At 29.5% G+C, this 22296-nt stretch overlaps 2 protein-coding genes across 2 annotated transcripts; one reads left to right on the forward strand and one right to left on the reverse strand.

Annotated features, from left to right (window-relative positions):
* Window positions 1-744: 744 nt before the first annotated feature.
* On the reverse strand, window positions 745-1596 carry LOC111640176. The gene has a single exon (XM_023386175.1). The coding sequence runs from the start codon at window positions 1594-1596 to the stop codon at window positions 745-747; it is 852 nt and encodes a 283-aa protein (XP_023241943.1).
* A 3143-nt stretch (window positions 1597-4739) lies between these two features.
* LOC111640177 lies at window positions 4740-21041 on the forward strand. The gene is made up of 10 exons (XM_023386176.1): window positions 4740-4822; window positions 10533-10708; window positions 13514-13618; window positions 14798-14871; window positions 14942-14969; window positions 15039-15185; window positions 16933-17077; window positions 17352-17596; window positions 18143-18423; window positions 20771-21041. Exons 1-10 carry the CDS (start codon window positions 4747-4749, stop codon window positions 21039-21041), a joined length of 1548 nt encoding a protein of 515 aa, XP_023241944.1. The 5' UTR covers window positions 4740-4746.
* The last annotated feature ends 1255 nt before the right edge of the window (window positions 21042-22296 follow it).

The raw sequence follows: 22296 nt of genomic DNA on the forward strand, positions 1-22296 counted from the left end.
GAAATCTTTCAAACAATTCTATTAAGCAATACATACATAAGTTTGATAAAAAAAAAAATTTTTAAATACCAACGATTAAAAACTACGACTTTAAGCGTATTCAGAGATTATCTGAACTGGAATTATGTTTCTCGTTTTCAAATACTTTGCCAGCAATTTATTTTTAAAATTAATCCAATTTAAATTTATAAAAACATTTAATAATTAGTATAGCCTTACTGTCACAACATACTTAATAAAAACTAAAATGAAATAAAAATTGCAAATCGTTCGAGACTGCATACTATAATATCAAAAACTCACTAATACACCTTATCTTGCAGCCGAAGTTTATTACTTCTAACGTTTTCGGTCTTGGTAAAAGACCTTTCTCAAGAAAAATAAAGCAAATAAAATAACAAAATGTTAATCGAACGCATAGTACAACGAATATTTTTGAACTAGCCTATAATCCGTTGCAATTTATGACGTCATTGTGAACTTAGCAACGGAAGTAGAAAATATCTAAATACAAATAGTTACCATCTCCGAACATCACTCATAAATACATAGCTTAAGATACATATTAACTACTTCCCTCAATTATTAAAGTTTATATTAAGCTACAGGACCATGCTGCCGGTATTTTGTCGATTCTCGAAAGTTGATTGCAAGGCCTTTATTCTTTGCTTTACAAATCTGCCATGTTTCCGCGTAATGCCAATGCTTTCGGTGTCGAACTATCTGCATAAGTCTTGCTTGGTCCTATTCAGGCCTGACGTCTGCTAAAACGTAAGTGGTTAGCGCAGTGCATGGTTGTTCTTTTCTTATATTTGCTTGATGTTCTGCAAACCTGTCTTTGATACATCTTCCTGTTGCCCCTATACACATTAATTTACTTCGTCGCCTTGAGTCCGTAACTGGAATTTTATATACACCGGGGGGTGTTCTTTTATCCACTACATCCTTATCAGATCGTAAAAGTTGGTAAGTGGTGAGAATTTTTTTATATAGGATTCTTTTGTTCTTGGCCTTTCCAACACGTCGAAAAATATTATTCAGCGAAGCATTATACTCCACCGTTAAAACTCCTTCCTTATTAGGTAAATTTCTCTTCTTAGGGCGCGTTTTGCTCTTGCTGATAATAGCCTTAACATTAATCCCGTACTTTTTGGCTAAGTTATATATATAATTCAGTTCATCCGTTCTATCTTTTGTATTGTTACAGTGCGAATAAGCTCTTGCGATTAACGCTCTGAACGCTGCTATTTTATATGCTGGGGAATCGTTAGAGATCCACGGAATAAATATAGGGTTATAGGCTGGCTTTCTGCATACTTTAGTCGTGAAATCTCGTACGCTGTTGATTTGTATATCCAGATCTATGAAATGTATGGTCTTATCATTTTTTTGCTCTAACTCTAACTCAAGGCCGAATCTGTTGTCATTTATATCCTTTATAAAGCTCTGTACGTTGGGTTTAGTGTTCCAGAAAATAAGTACATCGTCTACATATCGAACATACGTTATCATTTGCGCTTCATACTTCAGCAACATTGCGTTTTCTAGCGTTGCTAGTACCATTTCACATAGTGTACCTGCAAGAGGGCTGCCCATAGCTACACCTTTTTGCTGTGTGTAGGTAACACCTTTGATGCTAAATAGCGCAGAGAAGACTGTAAGATTGAAATACATGACAGTGTTAGACTACAAAGCCTTGTATCCATCCTTTAAACTGGAACTGTGCTTTTATCATTTAAGGGACTTACTACTGAGCAAGATTCCTTCTCCAGGAAAGAAAAGAAAATACATCTTAGACTTGGCACACCTTACAGTCTTCTCTGTATTTCTACATATTATATCGATTAAATTTTTTTTACAGAAACCAGATGCGAATTGTAGAAAAGAGTTTAACTTTTATTAATTAAATTAAACAATGCGGATATTACATTCTCTATACGTAAAGATTGTTTTCTGATGTGTGTGTGTGTGTGTTTCTATACACCAGATGGCAAAATAGTTAAAACTTCATACTGCCGTATAATGTGCGGAAAAGAATGTAATGAAAATTTCGCTGCTTTGATCGATAATGAATACTTAATCAAATTTTAGATTTTAATGTTAAAAACATAATAATTTAAACAAAAATACAACTGTTTATTTAAACGTATGATTTGTTTTTTAAATAAAAAAATAACGTTTTAAATTTTCGTCAAACATATAAAAAAAATAAAAAAAATTGTAAATTATGATTTGAAAAGTTTTCGATTAGTTAAAAGTGATAATTAATCAATGTTCTTTCTATGAATACAAGTACAGTAGACCCCCCTATAACGCTTAGATACGTTCCACGCTAACCGAAAATTACGTTGTAGGAACGATTAAATACATGAGCCAATCGCAGCCAGATAGGTGGGAACTTTACGGACTAAGGCTGTTTGAAAGGTTTTCTTCTATAAAATTAACCGATTCTAGACTAATTCCACTCAACATTTCCAAAATACGTATAATTTTTTGGGAATAATCTGTATAAACTATGCTATAAACAAAAAATTATAGGATTACTTACCGAGTGTGTACCGTTCGACTACGCCGTTGCTTAAAGCTGGTTTTCATCGCGGAACAGCACATTAAACGACGGCCGCGATTTCTAATAACGAATTTTTCGCATAAAAATAACTTGACCTTTGGAGACATCATTAATATAAATAATTTTTATGGCCGTTGAATAAGAAGTGTTTCTTTCACAAGAAATGTATAAAATTAGTGCTGTATTAGACTTACGGTACCTAATTTACATACTGTACAGACGATAATAAACTCAACTTACTAGCCTAAAATCTCCGTAGCGTGTTGCCAGGCGGCAGAAAGCATATATATAATTATAATAAACTTACAATAAATTAAGTTAATATATAATTATATATACAGTACCTAATTTATATATAATTAATATATAATTATATGTACAGTACCTAATTTATATATAATTTATATATAATACTAAATAGACGATAGCAAACTCAATTTAGCCGCTCTGTAGCGTGGCGCAGGGTCGGAGGTAAATAGTTCGGCTGCTCATCCACTGTTGGTTCAGACTCTATCAATCTTGTCGCGAAACGACGTTATAGGAGGTACGTTATACGAAAGTTTTTACAATTTTTTCGCTACGTTAGAGGAATTGTCGTTATAAAAACGTACGTTATAGGGGGGTCGACTGTACGTTGATAACCATAGAGTAAATCAATTTTCAACATTCTTAAAACACACTACACTGAAATACATTTCAGCAGTGGCGTAGCGTAGTGGGTGCAGAAAAGTTTCACAATCAATGATAATAATATCTTATAAAAATTTGAACCATTTCATTTTATATTTTTTTCGCACCTACGATTCGGACCGATTAAAATAAGCACGGAATTTTTTATTATTTATTATGTGACGAAACTGAATTTTAGTCTTTTAAATTGAGATACCTAAATAAGGGCGGCGAAATTTTCCTACGCCCCAGGTAGCTGACACCCACGCTACGCTACTGCATTTCAGTTATTCGTCGTCTTTTATGCATCGTGTGAGTATCTTTAAAATATTATATTTAAAATTTGAAATAACACTTTATAATAGTTATGTATATGTATATGAACTGTGTGCGTAGTGAATGAATCTTCATGTATAGATGCAATCTGTTATGTGTTCAAGTTATATCTCTCGCTGATGCATTATGCTAGTATATTTTTAGTGCTTTCTCCGCGTCATTTTTTGTGTGTTTGTTTATATATATTGTATTGTTGTGTGTTATTCATCGATTTCTAACAAATTTTTTTTGCAATTTTTCGGGTCCATAGCTTTTGAGCACCAGAAACAATTTGTACCGTTTAGTTTAAAATTTCACAAATTAAAAATTAAACTAAAACTAGTCCACTGTTAATACATATATAACACTATATAAAAATTTGTTAATCCAGTACCTAATAATCTATTACTCTCTGATTATCTAACATTATTTCCAAAGTTGTCAATAATCCGAATTGTTTTATTATTGTATTGCTTCCTATTATTGTTCACATGTGTTGGTTAGTATATTATATAATTTGTACACGATACACGATATATGTCTACAGAATATTATAAGCAAAGGGATTAACGTTAAAGTTTATCTTATGCAATATCTGTTTCATTATCTTTGTACCCTTATTTATAATTATTTTTAACAGCTTAATCTCACACTGTATTATGTTAAAACTGATTACAGAGAATAAAGCAGAGTGACACTAAATGTAGAAAATTGTCCGAATTATTGAAATTGTATTTTACTTAGAAAATCTTCGGAAAACACATAATTGTAAGAAAATGTGTAATATACCAGTACTGAAGATCAAACAGAAAGTGTCTTTTCGGTGGACATTAGATACTACCTGTTAATTTGTTACTCACGAAGAGAAAACTTTGAAAAGTGTAATCTATTGTGTTTGTGTAACAGGTGACAGAGTATTATTGTAATCTCGAATTAGCCGGAATAACTAACTTGTTTTGTATATGATACGTGTACAATATCTGTACTTTAAAATTTTTATATATGCAATATCCGTATTAAAAAATTTTTATATCTGAACATTTCTATAAATATTTTTCAAAATTATTTCTTCGTTTAACTTACAAAATTACATTATTAAAATAGTGCAATGTATTAATGTTTATTTCATATGTTAAAAATTATTAAATTATTGTTTATGGCTTTGATTTATTTTAATTTAGATGATATTCGTCATGATACTTCAATTGGAGCTAAGTTTTGTACTCATTACTTATAGTGCTGATTTTCAAACTAAAAGGTGTTTTAATAGTAAGTATTTTTCTGCAATTTTTTTTTACTATTTAAAATTAGCTTTTTATTGGAAATGATCCTTTATAGAAAATAATGGTGATTTTTTACGTGAAATACTGAAATGTGTTTTTATCCTTTACATTAAAGATTACTTGTATGTTTAGGATATGTTATTTTTAATATAAAAAGACAGTCATTTTCCAAAAATATTTTGGAGCGATTTACAAATTGTATATATTTTTTATTGGATTATTTCTGTGTTTTAAGTAACTATATAGGTGACCATGTAGCCTAAAAGGAAAGGTCGGGTCGCCTCAAGTTTGTTATAGAACATTTTAAAGAAATAAATGGTGATCGCTCCAAAATATTTTTGGAAAATGACTGTCTTTTTATATAAAAAATAACATATCCTAAACATACAAGTAATCTTTAATGTAAAGGATAAAAACACATTTCAGTATTTCACGTAAAAAATCACCATTATTTTCTATAAAGGATCATTTCCAATAAAAAGCTAATTTTAAATAGTAAAAAAAAATTGCAGAAAAATACTTACTATTAAAACACCTTTTAGTTTGAAAATCAGCACTATAAGTAATGAGTACAAAACTTAGCTCCAATTGAAGTATCATGACGAATATCATCTAAATTAAAATAAATCAAAGCCATAAACAATAATTTAATAATTTTTAACATATGAAATAAACATTAATACATTGCACTATTTTAATAATGTAATTTTGTAAGTTAAACGAAGAAATAATTTTGAAAAATATTTATAGAAATGTTCAGATATAAAAATTTTTTAATACGGATATTGCATATATAAATATTTTAAAATACAGATATTGTACACGTATCATATACAAAACAAGTTAGTTATTCCGGCTAATTCGAGATTACAATAATACTCTGTCACCTGTTACACAAACACAATAGATTACACTTTTCAAAGTTTTCTCTTCGTGAGTAACAAATTAACAGGTAGTATCTAATGTCCACCGAAAAGACACTTTCTGTTTGATCTTCAGTACTGGTATATTACACATTTTCTTACAATTATGTGTTTTCCGAAGATTTTCTAAGTAAAATACAATTTCAATAATTCGGACAATTTTCTACATTTAGTGTCACTCTGCTTTATTCTCTGTAATCAGTTTTAACATAATACAGTGTGAGATTAAGCTGTTAAAAATAATTATAAATAAGGGTACAAAGATAATGAAACAGATATTGCATAAGATAAACTTTAACGTTAATCCCTTTGCTTATAATATTCTGTAGACATATATCGTGTATCGTGTACAAATTATATAATATACTAACCAACACATGTGAACAATAATAGGAAGCAATACAATAATAAAACAATTCGGATTATTGACAACTTTGGAAATAATGTTAGATAATCAGAGAGTAATAGATTATTAGGTACTGGATTAACAAATTTTTATATAGTGTTATATATGTATTAACAGTGGACTAGTTTTAGTTTAATTTTTAATTTGTGAAATTTTAAACTAAACGGTACAAATTGTTTCTGGTGCTCAAAAGCTATGGACCCGAAAAATTGCAAAAAAAATTTGTTAGAAATCGATGAATAACACACAACAATACAATATATATAAACAAACACACAAAAAATGACGCGGAGAAAGCACTAAAAATATACTAGCATAATGCATCAGCGAGAGATATAACTTGAACACATAACAGATTGCATCTATACATGAAGATTCATTCACTACGCACACAGTTCATATACATATACATAACTATTATAAAGTGTTATTTCAAATTTTAAATATAATATTTTAAAGATACTCACACGATGCATAAAAGACGACGAATAACTGAAATGCAGTAGCGTAGCGTGGGTGTCAGCTACCTGGGGCGTAGGAAAATTTCGCCGCCCTTATTTAGGTATCTCAATTTAAAAGACTAAAATTCAGTTTCGTCACATAATAAATAATAAAAAATTCCGTGCTTATTTTAATCGGTCCGAATCGTAGGTGCGAAAAAAATATAAAATGAAATGGTTCAAATTTTTATAAGATATTATTATCATTGATTGTGAAACTTTTCTGCACCCACTACGCTACGCCACTGCTGAAATGTATTTCAGTGTAGTGTGTTTTAAGAATGTTGAAAATTGATTTACTCTATGGTTATCAACGTACAGTCGACCCCCCTATAACGTACGTTTTTATAACGACAATTCCTCTAACGTAGCGAAAAAATTGTAAAAACTTTCGTATAACGTACCTCCTATAACGTCGTTTCGCGACAAGATTGATAGAGTCTGAACCAACAGTGGATGAGCAGCCGAACTATTTACCTCCGACCCTGCGCCACGCTACAGAGCGGCTAAATTGAGTTTGCTATCGTCTATTTAGTATTATATATAAATTATATATAAATTACGTACTGTATATATAATGATATATTAAGTATATATAATTATATATTATCTTAATTTATTGTAACTTTATTATAATTATATATATATTTTCCGCCGCCTAGCGCTACACTACAGAGACTTTACGCGAACTATCGTCTGTACAGTATGTAAATTAGATACCGTAAGTCTAATACAGTACTGTAATTTTATACATTTTTTGTAAAACAAACATTTCTTATTCAACGGCGATTAAAATTATTTATATTAATGATGTTTCCAAAGTTCAACGAAGTTGTCGCAGAAAAATAAGTTATCAGAAATCGACCGCGGTTTTGTGTGCTGCTTCGCGACATAAACAAGCTTGAGCAATAGCGATGTCGAATGGTGCACACTCGGTAAGTAATCCTACAATTTTGTGTTTATAGCGTAGTTTATACAGATTATTTCCAAAAAAATTATACGTATTTTGAAAATATTGAGTCAATTTAGTCTAGATTCGCTTAATTTTATGGAAGAAAACTTTCAATCAGCCGTAGTCCGTAAACTTCACACGTGTCGGGCTGTGATTGGAAGGACTCGGAAGAAATCGGATTCCTAAAGAATGGAACGTATCTATGATCTTATAGGAGGGTCGACTGTAATTTCTTTTTGCTTCACCACACTGTTGCAATAGAGAAAAGCCCTTTGGACAAGGGCACAGAAAGCAGCCATTTCGTATTGCTGGGGATCATTCAAGTGGGTCGGAATGTACAGAGGGCTATGCGTCGGTTTTTCATACACCTTAGGGGATAAATGTCCTTCTTTGAGTTCAATGTGAATATCTTAAAAAATGTATTCGTGAGGAACATTTCTCTGTTTTTTCCTTCTTACATAAATGTAAAAATACTTAAATTTATATTTTTCTTTTTTTTCTGACTTTTGGATAATATATAACTTCAATTTAAAAAAAAAACATTAAGCTAATAATGACTATAAAATTTCACAAAAAAAGAGTTAAAAAAGAAAATAATTTGTAGAAAAAAAACTTTTATATACATTATTACTAACAAGCTTCCCAAATGCATTTCGCCTACGGCCGCTTCAGTGGAGCTTACAGTATACAGTTTACGTTCTAACAGTTAACTCATTGAAGAGCCACTTATATGGTTAATAAAAAATTTCCAGCATTCTGCTGTTAACATTCCGGTATTTAAATTTACATTATTATTCTGCATAATTATAGCGAAGTGTTCTTTTACCTTTCGCTTTACATTATTTTTTTCTGCAAAGATTATTTTTATGTTATTACTATTTATCTGACAATTATTACTGTTACAATCGCGGAAGACAGGAGAATTGCTAATTTTTAACATTACAGCAGCCAAATGTTCTGACAGTCTAATTTTTAATTTTCGTCTCGTTTCACCAACGTAAGAACTAGGGTTGTTACGCATGCATTCTATCTCATAAACAACACCTTTTTTTTTTAATAAATTTTTTTTAGTATTTTTTGTAATCATCATATTTGATAACCTGTTATTTAAGGATAGAGCCAATCTAATTAATTTTTGATTAAAAAACTTATTATATGTTTCATAAATACCTTATATATACGGAAATGATATATACTTTGTTATTTATTGACAACTTTTAACTTTAAATTTGTTTTTTAAAAAATCTATGGAACCAATCATTTAGTAATTTTTTTGGGTATCTATTTAAAATATATTTCTTATGTGTATCTCCAATTTCTTTTTCTCTTTTGTCTATATTTGTTGTTATAGTAAAAAATCTTTGTTATTTCCATCAGATATATATTACATTTTTGGTTTAAAGGACAGTATGATTTATAATTAATTACTTTTCTCGTATTACACAATTTTTAAAATTTACAATATTCCAAAAGGTCTTCAAATCTTTTAATTGTTATATCTAAATAAGTTAATTGGTTATTTAATCATGTTCTTGAGTAAATTTAATATTCAAATTAATTTTATTAGCTTGTTTCAAAATTTGCAAATTTGTTGTTACTGTACTATCGTACGCTATCAAAATATCATCGACGTACCTTGCAAGAAACTTAACTCCTTTTAACCTTGATAAAATCATGTCCACATCTAGAATATTAATTTCGGCTAGTTTTGGTCGTATTTCAGAACCCATAGAAATACCTTCTGTTGGTCGATAAAATTTGGGAAGCTTTTGGGAAGCATTTGGGAAGCTTGTTAGTAATAATGTCAATAAAAGTTTTTTTCTCTGCAAATTATTTTCTTTTTTATACCTTTTTTAACTATTTTTTTGTGAAATTTTATAGTAATTATTGGCTTAATGTTTTTTAAAAATTGAAGTTATATATTATACAAAAATCAAAAAAGAAAGAAAAATAAAAATTTACGTATTTGTACATATATGTAAGAAGGAAACAAAAGTAAAAATTTATGACTCCATCGAATTTTATAATTTTATAGAAACGTTTCTGTTTAATCTTCAGCATAAGGTTATCATCTTTGTTGTTGATCTTGTTAATAAATTCATCGATTTTTTGGTCATTCTTCCAAATTAACAAGACACCGTCTACATATGTTTTAAAATACACAATGTCATTCAACAAACCATAAAGAGCACTTTTTTCTAATTTTCTTAATACAAGCACACACAACAGTCCTGACATGGGACTTCCCATCGAGACTCATCTTTTTTGTCTGTACTGATAACCATTAAAGGTGATAAAAGATTTATCACAAATAAGGTTATTTTCTATGAATCTATTTTCATTGAGTTTACCTCAATGAAAACTGCGTCATTTAACTAAGTAACTTTTAAATTTTCGTTTTAACATATGTTACAATTGAGATTTAATGTTAGATAATTTAATTTTCCATGCTGAAAATAAAACTGTAAATCTATCTGCAAAAATTTACCAAATCCAGTAATAAGAGTAGTGTTTCTGCAATTTCAACACAAAATTTTGTACCTGGTCACTTCATTTTTAATGCTAATTCGAATTGTATTTTATTAACGACTATTTTATGTATCCGGTATTATCTGGTTTATCATAGAAAAATAAAAAAAAAAATATTCGAATCTTTGTATGCAACAATTTTCAGTTTAATAAAAAAAAATAATTTATGTTTAAAAAATAAATCAATGTTTTTAGGCTGTACAAACCTTATTGTCGATCCAGGTAAGAAAAATATTCGTACAAACTTTAATTAAAATAAGTTTTAAAATAAACATTAGTATAAAGGACACAAACAAGATTTTATTTATATACATATTAACATATGCACACATATTCTACATTTTTTGTGTAATTTTATAAATAAATCAAATTTTTGTAAGTTTCAGAATCTATTCCAAGCAAATTCATTCAGAAAGAATACGTCGTCCATGTTGTAAAAGAGGACACTTTTTTTAAATGTGAAATGACTTTCTTTTATAAATCTGGAAATCGGCAATTTCCATTTACTGAAGAAATTATGATATCTACTTTCATAGAAGTAGAAAAGAGTTACGCTAAAATTGTAAGTTATTGATATTATTCATTTAATTAAACTGATTAAATATTTTTTACTCTAAATTTTTATTGCATAATTTTTAGTGAAAAATTATTGCATAACTAATAGTTTAGAGTTTATAATACTAACAAGTTTTACATATCATCAACATGACGTTATTATTTTATTACGTTTTCAATTTGCCAATCTGTTGCCAGTGACAAAGTCATCGATCTTCACTTTCTTGCTGCTCACATGGAACTTTCAGAATTTTGTCACGAACATACACCTAAGTGATGCGAGTTTTTCTTAAGTTTTCTCTGGAAATACTCTTACAAGCAGCTCGCTTATGTCTCAAGCTGCCATAACTTATCGAAATAAAAAGTCAATTTTTTCATTTAAATATATTAATGAAAATTTAAAATAACTTTTTTTCTATCTGTATTTATATATAAAATGTTTAACGGTATTTTGTAGTAGATTTCAATTTAACAATATATTTTCCATTTTCGGGTCTTCCACAGTGTAAAAACCAACAGGGCATTTTCCATTCTTGTCATGGATTAGACAGGCTTACATTTAGAGTTATCGTGTGGTGGAAACTGGAACTAGGTATAACCAAGACTTAATGCCCATAAACACTTTTCGTTGTTGTTTTTCGCCTCTTTGTGCTCTCTGAGCGGTAAAGGGCCTAAAACACCAAAGCAGAAAAAAAGCACTTTTTGTTGTAACTTGTCCAGATACGGTTTTAGGTTTCTCAAACCGATAATCTCATGCCTTAACTTCATCTAATTATAAAATTAGTCGAATTCACGCAATATAAGACTAGGACAATTCGACAAGGAGAAAAGATTCTCAAAAGGATTTTAATATATGTATGACTTTCTTTAAAGAAATCGCAGTAAAAAAACGCTTTACAATCAGCCTATTGTAAAAGAATGAACCTTCGACCTTATAATTTTGTTCAACAGTTTCATCCCCTCACCTACTGGTAAGATTTTTTTCTGTGACTACTCGTATGTTTAATTCAAGTAAAAATGATGCAGTAAAGGTATATTTAAATGTTTTGTAACTGTAATTTGCGATACTTATATTTTCTAAAGGTTTACTGTCTCATAGACTACTGTTCAATCTTATCGTCATTCACAACTAATTCAATTCTTATGAAAAGTCTCGTAACTAAAAACAATTTTAAATGTACAATGCACACTATAGTGTATTTGAAAGATGCTTAATTCTTTTACAATAAATATATACTTATTGCAACACTGTTTATTGACTAGTATTACCTTTTGTAATTATTGTACGTTTAAAACATAGTAATCTACTTAATATCGGATATTTGATCAACTACATCACCTCACTTCGAACTCGCATCAGTTAATTTCTCAATTTGGCTAACAATATCAGATTTGAAATGTTTGTTATTTCAGTTTCAGGTTTCAAATCTGATGACTCTGCGGTTTTATTATATTCTGTTTCTGTTTTATCATTAGCAAATTTAAATGTGTTTCTGTGTCAGTACAAAAAAGTGAGAACTAGACATATTTTTTTTTTCTAAATTAGAACTTATAGATGAATTTTCAATTATAGTTCATCTTCGATCCAAACATATTTATCAATTTATTTCGAACTTTTTAGAGTATAGAAAAATAAAATTATTTTGTAGTAAATGTCTTGCCCCTGTTCTTATAAACTTAAGAACTTCATATTCAAAGATGCCTGCCTACCTTTGAACAATTATAACGCAATTACAATTTTTTTCTTGTGTTTCATGCTTGTATGTCATGCCATTTTGAAAACTGACTCTTACTTTAGCCGCATTCGATTCATGCAACGTTGTTTGTACATATTTGGAGTCTCTGTGATTAAAGTTTTTATATTCAGAGTACTTTGTAGCTATATTCTATAATCAAATTGACACTAAAATTTGTATACAGATCATGCGACACAGGGGCCAAAAATTGCAAAATAAAAATGTAGTTGGAGATATTCTTTTAATCAGTAATAACTCATTTAGAAGGCATGCCAATTAGGGAGAAGATACGTGAGATTTCGTAGTGTTAAAAAATATTACTTAATCGTGTAAAGTTGTGTAAAGCACCCTCTAACGGAAAGTTTTAAACACTATTTTATCCTTTCATAATCGTTTCCGCATTCTTTGCATACTTTGTGTATAAATTTGGAATAAATCCGGTCATTAGTTGCACATATAATGTGCTCTGAAAAAAATTAACTATGGCAATCTCTATAACTGTAATTTTTTTCATTATCTAGGCATTAAAATACAATCATTCTATGATCATCGCGGGTTCAGCGAAACTCGCGACCAGCCCAAACAAGAAGATTGTTGAAAGCGATCGACATAGCTGAAACACACCATACCCTAAATATTTCCTGTAACACTTTGATCAACGAAATGGAATTAGAAATTTCTCATAGCTGTAGACTCTTGCTTTCATTAAAAGTAACTAGCAGGCGCCACTCAATTGCCTGCTCCGATATTTCCTCCTTCGTCGTTAAATCTCTTATAGTCAGGCTAAAAGAGTGAACAAATGCACGGATTAGAGCTTTAGAAAAACGAATAAATCCGCAATTTCCAGTAAAAGTGTCTAAAAACCTCCTTAAACGCCTCTCTCTCGGGAGTTAACTAACTGCGCACTTGCCTCTTGCCTTTTTTGTTTTTTCCTTTATAACAAGTCCAGCTCACTTTTCTGAATGATATGAAGTACAATATTATTAACACCACTTGTTGTTATCTTTAGTGTAATTATATATTATAATAAAATATAATTATTTGTTATCTTATATTATTTTTATTAAATGTTTCAGTGCAAAAATCATTATATGAATTCCTGTAAAATGTACAATAGGACAAAAACAATAACTGAAAAAAAATCGTTAATACCAAAGAAAATGACAGTTGTTGTACATTTAGTAAGTATAAATAGTTGTAACGTCTATTTGTTCTTTTATTTGACAATTTAATATAACGTACCATTGTTTCTGTATAACGTAGTAGTTGAAATACAGTATAAATATGTATGTACGTTTAAAATTCAGTGTAATTGAGTTTGCAAATATCTAAACTTTATCGTACTGTACGTTATATTTTAAATGATATTGCACGCATTTTTCGATTTTCGTGCATGAAGCATTAATACCTCTAATCCACTTTTCATATGCGAAATTACGTCTTTCTTACATTTTACAAAAAAATTTTACCTATTTTGTAGTGGTACTTTCGGTACAATGGCTGCGGCAACATCAGCTCATTGATCGCATCAGCATGGTGGATTTGGTGGCTCACTGGCCATTTGTCATCTCGCTTTTATAAGTTCTTATATTTTTCCATTTTGTTCATTCAGTCTCCAATGTACTCATATATGAAAATTTACGCGTTTATCATTGTCAGAAAAACACTTTGTTTGTATATTTATGTTTAGTTTATACTGTAACTTTGTTCTGTAACTTTGTATAGTATCTTGTACTCAAGCAACCACTAAAGCATTTGCCATGGGCTCTAATGTCTTCTTTCACATTTTCCTATTTCCCTTTATTTCACACTCGGTCTTACATTTTTTTCTTCTTTCTTCCGTTTTTCATTTCCGTTTCTTACTCTTCCGCTAAATGACAGACTATTCTTTTACTCTTTAAGATAAGTAAAGTAGTACATTCGGTCAATTTTAGCTCCTGTAACAGTAAATATTTTATTTACTTCCGGAAACTATCATTCTTAAATGCGGCAAATCTCTTGTTGGTCTGCAGATTAATACTTGAACAGACCAGTATTCTCGTTTGTTTTTATGTTGGTCAAATGCAAAATACAGTGACAAAAAGCCCAAATACTTTTACACTTCAATTATTTCTGGTGTGATTCAACGTTATTTGTATTTCTGATAAACTCCTCTAAGCTGATTTTTGTTCTAAATCTTGTAGAATTAGACGAAACAAGCAAATTGCATGCAACACACTTAACCTTTAGTGCCTATATAGATTTTAATTTTGGAAACCATGATAAGAATTTTTCTTGTTATTATTACTGAAAATTTTTATAAATTTTCCAATTTGAATTATAAATTTAAAATTATATAATAATTATATTTTTTTCAGGAGGAAGATTGGTTGAAACAGAAAAAGTCATTCGTTATGAGATATATTTACCTTTTAACAGATGTTCTTCATACTAAGTATATTTTTTATACAGTATACGTAAATCTTACGAGAGGTGTTAAATTTATTTTGCTTCTGTCGTTTTAGGTGTATGGATACACTTTTTCTACATCAGGTAATAAATCTATATTCAGCAATCGTACAGTTTTATTAAGTATTTCAATAATTTAATTTTATTCCTTAGGCAGACATCGCCATTAATCGTTATCTTATCAGAAAAACTTACGTGACGTATTCCTCTTCTGTCACTCACATTCCAACTACATTTGCAATACGTGCTGCAAGACCTTTAGAGAAAACTCTTATCTTGACGAAACCTTTCGATATAATGGTAATGTTTCAAAAATCATTATTTTTTCTCTAAATATTAAAAAAAAAAACAAATTTTTCATTGTACAAATTAAAATTTAGAAAAAAAATTATTAAAACATAAGAGATTTACTGGCTGGTATTATATCGTAACGCATAATGTGAACGATCTGTCAAAAGATAGTATGCCTCCCTAAAAATCATTTATGCTTTATCTATCACAAAGATTTGGTAATAATCCGTATTAACGTTGTAGATATTAGAAGAAAACAAAAGGAAAACTATGGCAAAAACGTCGGCAAAGCGTAAACTCGAACCCAACTACAAAAGTTTAGTGGTGTCATTTATTTTTCTCTGTTGGGCTACATGATATCGAATAATAAATATTTTGAAATAAAAAGTATCTTCATGTAACCCATACTAATTTTATAAAAAGGTAAATTTGAAAGTTTGACACGAGATAGGTAACCGCGCGGCGATGTCGTGTAGTCGGCGAGATACGCAGCGCCCGTGTCCGAACTTGTGATATATAGTAGATTTTTTTATAAAACGGATTAAGATGATACGAACTCGTATATAACGGCGAAAAAATTGCGATCGTATTCGTATAAACACGCTAAAAGAGACTTGTATAATAAGGTGAAACATCATCACAAACTCGTGTCGCGACAAGATTGGTCGAATCTAGACCAATAGCAGATATTGCAGAAACCATTGAGTTTAAACGAGCACTAAACCTACTAAAATACATTTATTATTCAACTGCCATAAAAATTATATTTTTATTAATGATGTATCCAAAGTTCAACGAATTTTACGCAGAAAAATAACTTATCAGAAAACACACGCTTGCCGTTGGATGCGCCACTCCGCTACAAAAAACAAGATTATGCAATGGCGTCGTCGAACGGTGCACACTCGGTAAGTAATCCTACAATTTTTTGTTTATAGCATATTTTATACGGATTATTCCCAAAAAATTATACGTGTTTTGGAAATGTTGAGTCGAATTAGTCTAGAATCGATTAATTTTATGGACGAAAACCTTTCAAGCAGCTGTAGTCCCTAAACTGCACACGTCCCAGGCTATGATTGGCTCATGTATTTAAGTGACTCATACAATACAGAATACATAAAAACACGGAACGTATCTACCTTGTTATGGGGGGTCTACTGTATAAAATTACATCTTCTAAGTATTTCATCATCGCCCAAAGCAAACCGCTGAAATAAAAAATGTGAAATTTGGTACACAGTTAGCGCATGTCATGAGAATGCACAATAATAAAAGATTTTTTGAAATTTTTCCGCAAGGGGAGAGGGAGAAGATTAAGGGTTAACTTGAAAAACGTTTACTACTGTACTATTTTAGATGCGAATTCGTGTTTTTATAGTAACAACTAATGTTGAAAATTTTAGTGACGTATCGAGGAAGGATTATTTCTATAAAATTGCAAATTCCGCGAGTAACAGCTAATCTATATAAAAAATTTTCATTTTTTAACCAGAACAATGAAGCCTATGATATAGGTTTTTATAATTTTAAAACTTTTTAAATTAATATAACGTAGAATTTCTCAACAACGGCCACTCAAATAAACATGAAACTTTTCATGAAGTAATCTTTGTTTGAATGTGATTTTATATAGAGGAAAATACGCCTGACCAAATCGCTACTATTTACAGATGATCGTTATTGCAAGTTTGACTATATTATAAAAACATTTATATTCTTATAAATACAATATAATGAAAATTTTGTATTTCAGATTTGGATTTGTATTCCTTTTTCTTTCTTCGTCGTTTTAATAACTTTGTATGGAATAATGAAGAAAGAAAGTGAATATAGAAAGAAGGAGATTCCAAAATTTTCCACTTTATTTTGGATTATATTGAGACACTTTGTTCGACAAGGTAAGAATTATTATACTGTGCATGACGTGTATTTTTATAAACTGTATATTAAACAAGAATAATGTGTACGGGTGAAATACTGAAATCATTTTTTGTTAATTATGATTGTACATTTGACATTTTTTCAGTTTTTCCTGATCCTGCTGACACATGACACAAATAGACTGTATTTCTATTTAATAACAAATTGACAATTACTAAAACTAAAATGTTTTTATTCTTCTCGTAATTACTTAACCACTAATTTCCATTTTCCATTATTTTAATTTTTCAGACACAACAATAGATAATTATATTTTCACCACGTTTCGTATCCTCGTTGGCTGTTGGATCCTGATTGCATTTATCTTGACATCAGCATACGTCGGCACTTTGCCTTCTTTCATGGTTAATCCTGGAACTGAAACCATTCCTCAAACATTTCAAGAATTGATTCAATCAGTGAAAGCAGGACGTTATAACATCACTTTCTTCAGAGACAGCGATGAATGTCTTTATTTTGATCGATGTTCATTTTATGTTTGTATCACTTTTTAAAAATGGTTTTACTTATTCATTTAAAAGATAAAATTATTTTTTAAAAATGTTTAATATGATATTCGGGAGTATTCAGTACTGTATTTAGATACGAATTGAGATAGAAATGAAGGCAGTTCAACAAAGGAAAATCTATCATGAGTATAAATTGTCATGAGCATTATTAATGAAAAAAATAGATGAGATATTTCTTCGTTATGTCAATAAACACCGTATATAAAAGGTTAACTACAAATAAGGACGTATTTTTTAATTTTTCGTAAAACAGAGAATTCTTGTTATTATTTTTAAATATATAGAGTAGTTGTCACCAAATGTATCCACAGCTACAAAATTGTTTAACATACCGGTTAAAATGTCTTCAACATGATTAAAATATTTTCAAACTAATTACATACAATTAAACATGTTAAACATAATTTTTAAAACGTTATTAAGATGCAATCGTCAGGTTAGCTTTTTTTAAAAATAATAAAGCTGAGTGTGTATTATAATTTACATGAATTTCATTTATTTATATATTTGTAGCTGAATTACAAGATGGAAATAGTAAAAAATGAAATGATCGATATCTTTAATGAAAACGTTCGAAAGTTTGACGAGTCAGACTTTTTCAATTCGAACAAACAAATTAAAAAAGTACTTAGTGGAACTCACGCCGTATTAGCAACAAAACATGAAATTGAATCGAGCTTGACCAAAGAACAAAAGGAAAAGGTGTTCATCTCAGAAGACATACTTTTTACGAAATTCCTATTCGTACAAATGAGTTTAGTCAGAGTGAATTATGCTGACAAAATCTCTAAACTGTAAGTATAAAAAATGTGTTTTTTTATTTCTCACAATTTACCAGTGAATAATGCAACTAAACTGTGGTAGTTGCAGTCTGTTTAAAGACTCGACTAATGATTAACGTCGGCCGTTGATTTTTACTTAATTTCGGATAAATTAATCAGCACATTTTTTAATGATGTTATCGCATTAACTTAATATATCTGGTAATGTCTATTTTATATTTTGTCACATGACGACAGAACGCCTTTTTTGTAGTATTAATTGTTTTTCGGTGCATAAATGTAAATAGTTACGAATTTAACATCTATTATAGCAAGCTTTTTGGTATTGTTACACCAGAATATAAACCTTTTAAAACACTGTTTAGCACAAAGGTGAAATGTTTAACTTATGAGAACGAAACCGGAAGAAATTTGCCACAAATAAGCAATCAATATCTGATTCTTATTAATTAATACAGAAATTGATTTTTAATTTAAAGCAAATTATTTTTAATGAAATATTTTATAGTAACGATTTTATTGTCAACCATGAAATTGAACCAATATTAACTTTAGAAATTACTTAATCATTTTTCATTAACTAAAAACATAATTATTCAAATTCTGCGATAAAAACAACATAGAAAGTTTACTAGAGTGATATATGCTACAATGAATTAAATGTTACGAATATCAATTTCACTTTAGTAAAACAATTTCATTGCTTAAATCTTAACAAACTTAGCAAATAATTTATAATAATCGAATGAACAAAATTTACCAAGAATACTCTCTTACAGGATAATATGTTTAGTTGGGATTAATTTGAAAGCTATGTCGTATTGAGCGTGTTACCGAAATGAAGTAGAAATTTTGCCACACCCGCAGGGAAAAGTTTAGTTTAGTTTCTAGTTTTTTCCACGTGACAAGATTTCAAGTTGCATTAATTTTGGTCATTTAATTGTGTTATTCAATTGGAAAGTGTGATGCATCTTAAAAACGAGTTTTATCATTTTACTCGACTAAGTGCTTTTTATGATAATATAGATTGCATATTTGAAAAAGCAATGCAGATTTAAAGACTCATGCCTTTGCAAGTATGCTCTTCTAAATGAATCCAGCGGTTATACTGTGTTAATGCTAAGTAAAGATAAAACTATGATAATAGTGTTAGAATTGAGACTGCTGTATTAAGTCTCAATATATGGAATTTATGAAATTTCAATTTTATGAAACATATAAGAAAATATGTTTGCTATTGATATTATATTTTCATAACATTTACAAAATAAAAAAAAACTATTAAAATGTTTCTTATTAAAATGAGCATTACTAATAGAAAGTGCAGAACTATGTACAGTAGAACCTCCATTAACCGGACCTCCATTATCCGGATTTTCGATTATCCGGATTGTTCAAAATAAACAAAAATTTTACGAATTTGCTGATCTGCACTTGGCGAATTACGACACTGTTTATGTACGTGATGGAATGCATAACTTTTTTTGTTTCAATAACGTCTCACCCAGCACAGTGGTCGTAAACTCTTAAATATATTTTACGTCGTAATAAAAATATAACTTGACATACGTATTTATAAATAATTTATTTTCAAATTACATCATTTCTATGACCAAGGGCAGCGTAAGGCATGGGCGACGTGGGCCACCGCCTACGCCTCGCGGTCCGAAGGGCCTCGCGCCTCGAAAGTTTATGCATTACTTAAAAGCCGCGAACGCGACGAAAAAATTTTACTCGTCATAAAACGATAAATAGTTTATCAAATTTTTATTCGTAAAAATGCAGTTTCAACTGTTTTTTATTTTATAAAATCTGTCTTCTTGCGCCACCAGAGGGCCTTTTAAACAATAGGTAGTCTGTTAGCGTTGGTCAGTAGTAGTCCAAATTCAATATGAACGTTTGTTTCTTGAAAATTTGATCACGATTTAAATACAGTATTTACTTTTAATATTGCCGATATGTCATCGCAAAGAAAACGTGTTGTATTATCATTAAAAGACAAATTAAAGTATTTGTTTCGATTATCCGGATTTTCCCTTATCCGGACTACCTTCATCCCCAATTAGTCCGGATAATCGAGGTTCTACTGTATTTTGAATTTATAGATTAATGTAATTATCAAGGTTTGTCAGTAACTTTTTTTATTTATTTCGTTTATTAAATAAATAATGTAAACCGAAAAGTACAAAATATTTAACAATATGATTATTAACCCGATGCATCCTTAATTTTTTTTAAATTTCTATTAAAATACATTCTAAACAATTTAAGTAACTCAAATAACTTTAATATATTGCATTAATCAAGTAATGTACTCTATATGCACAGAAATTTAATTGTAAATATTTATATTTAACAGGGTAAATATTTTTGCACAAAGTGGAATAGCTGAGAAAATTAACAGAGACCTTGTTGAAGAAAAAACAAGAAAGGACCTGTTCTACTATGACCATAAAATCGATACAGATAATGATCCTCTGAAAGTAGATGATATTATGGGTCTACTCTATTTATTAGTTACAGGATATATTATATCGTTTCTTGTATTTCTTACAGAAATTCTAGTAAACAAGATAAATAAGATTAAAAAAAGAAAATGCAGAGTGAGGCAGTTTAATATTGTTAACTAATATTTTATCGTATTTGAAAATTTTTGCAACAATGCTGTATTTGTTAAAATAGTTTCTAGTTTTTATTAATTTTTTTATTATATTATATTTTGAAAAACAATAACTCATAAAATGTGATAAAACAAAGCTTAAGTAATTTACAGTTAAGTCTTTGATTTGTTTGCATGTGAATTCGTAATCTAAAGCCTTAAAAGCTACAGCTGGATGCTAAACGATAAATTTTTTATAAAACCTATAGAAAAATACACAGATGTACGGAAGAACGTTGTTCCGAAGTAAACATTTAATCACAATTTAATCCACTTACGTTATATAACTGTTGTAATGCAGAAAGTGTTTAGATTTTGTTTTCTCGATGTTCACATTACTGTGCACATTCAACTCGAGTTGATTTTTTCACGATAGATAAAACTCACGTTGTATTGTATTTACTACCACAATTTGTATAATTAAATGATGGTTAGCGTGGATATCTTTAATTTGCATTCGCAATTCGCGCATGAACTATAAAAGAAGCGGTATAAACTTTTTATTGTTTATGTAAAAACGGTAGTTTTAATCAGGGAATTGGAAGGCCACATCATGAATTCGTTGTAATTGTACTGTTTGCATCCAACAAGCCAGAGACAACTCTAAAAAAAACTCAGAAAAACGTTATTTCGGTTGGCAATTGATGCACCCCGATATATCTATTAATTCAGGCTATAAATTAATTAAAGTAGAAAAATGTTCATAGACACCTTACATATCTATCATATAATGTTATGTAGATGTATGTTAAAATTTTGTTAAATTTAAAAACGAAAATTTATAAGTTATGATTTTACCCTGTTATTAACGTTATTTTATCAGCACTAAATAACTACAGAAGAACTACAATATAAAAATTAGATATGAAAAAAATTGATGAAAATTCTTTTAGTGAGGAAATTCCAACGAAGACCTGTATAATGCACTGCTTAAACAATATAGTGTGATGCTTAAGCAAATATATAACAGATTTTCAAAACAACCGGATAATCAAAAGTTATAATTTTTTGAAGAAGCTTCTCTGCATTTATTATAATCTAAGCACATCAGTTTCGTTATTTAAATTATTCATCAGAAATCTGAAACTTCGAATATAACGTAAAAATATTCTTAAAAATGATCATGGTTAATATGTGGCACGTAGACTGAAATAGACTTGTCTCGCTCATAGACTGCGAGTTCGGTTTTGGGTTCGCTTTCTCCAAGACCAGCTGGCCACGTGGAG

This window comes from Centruroides sculpturatus, unplaced genomic scaffold (assembly GCF_000671375.1).
Source record: "Centruroides sculpturatus isolate CEXI.00-Female unplaced genomic scaffold, Cexi_2.0 scaffold1217, whole genome shotgun sequence".
Taxonomy (NCBI): domain Eukaryota; kingdom Metazoa; phylum Arthropoda; class Arachnida; order Scorpiones; family Buthidae; genus Centruroides; species Centruroides sculpturatus.

Bases quoted from the DNA above. Each gene is read 5' to 3' on its own strand.
- LOC111640176 (XM_023386175.1), bottom strand. From the start codon at position 1,596: ATGGGCAGCCCTCTTGCAGGTACACTATGTGAAATGGTACTAGCAACG.
- LOC111640177 (XM_023386176.1), top strand. From the start codon at position 4,747: ATGATACTTCAATTGGAGCTAAGTTTTGTACTCATTACTTATAGTGCT. The intron at 4,823-10,532 runs GTAAGTATTTTT...TGTAAGTTTCAG, and splicing joins AACTAAAAGGTGTTTTAATA to AATCTATTCCAAGCAAATTC. The intron at 18,424-20,770 runs GTAAGTATAAAA...TATATTTAACAG, and splicing joins GCTGACAAAATCTCTAAACT to GGTAAATATTTTTGCACAAA.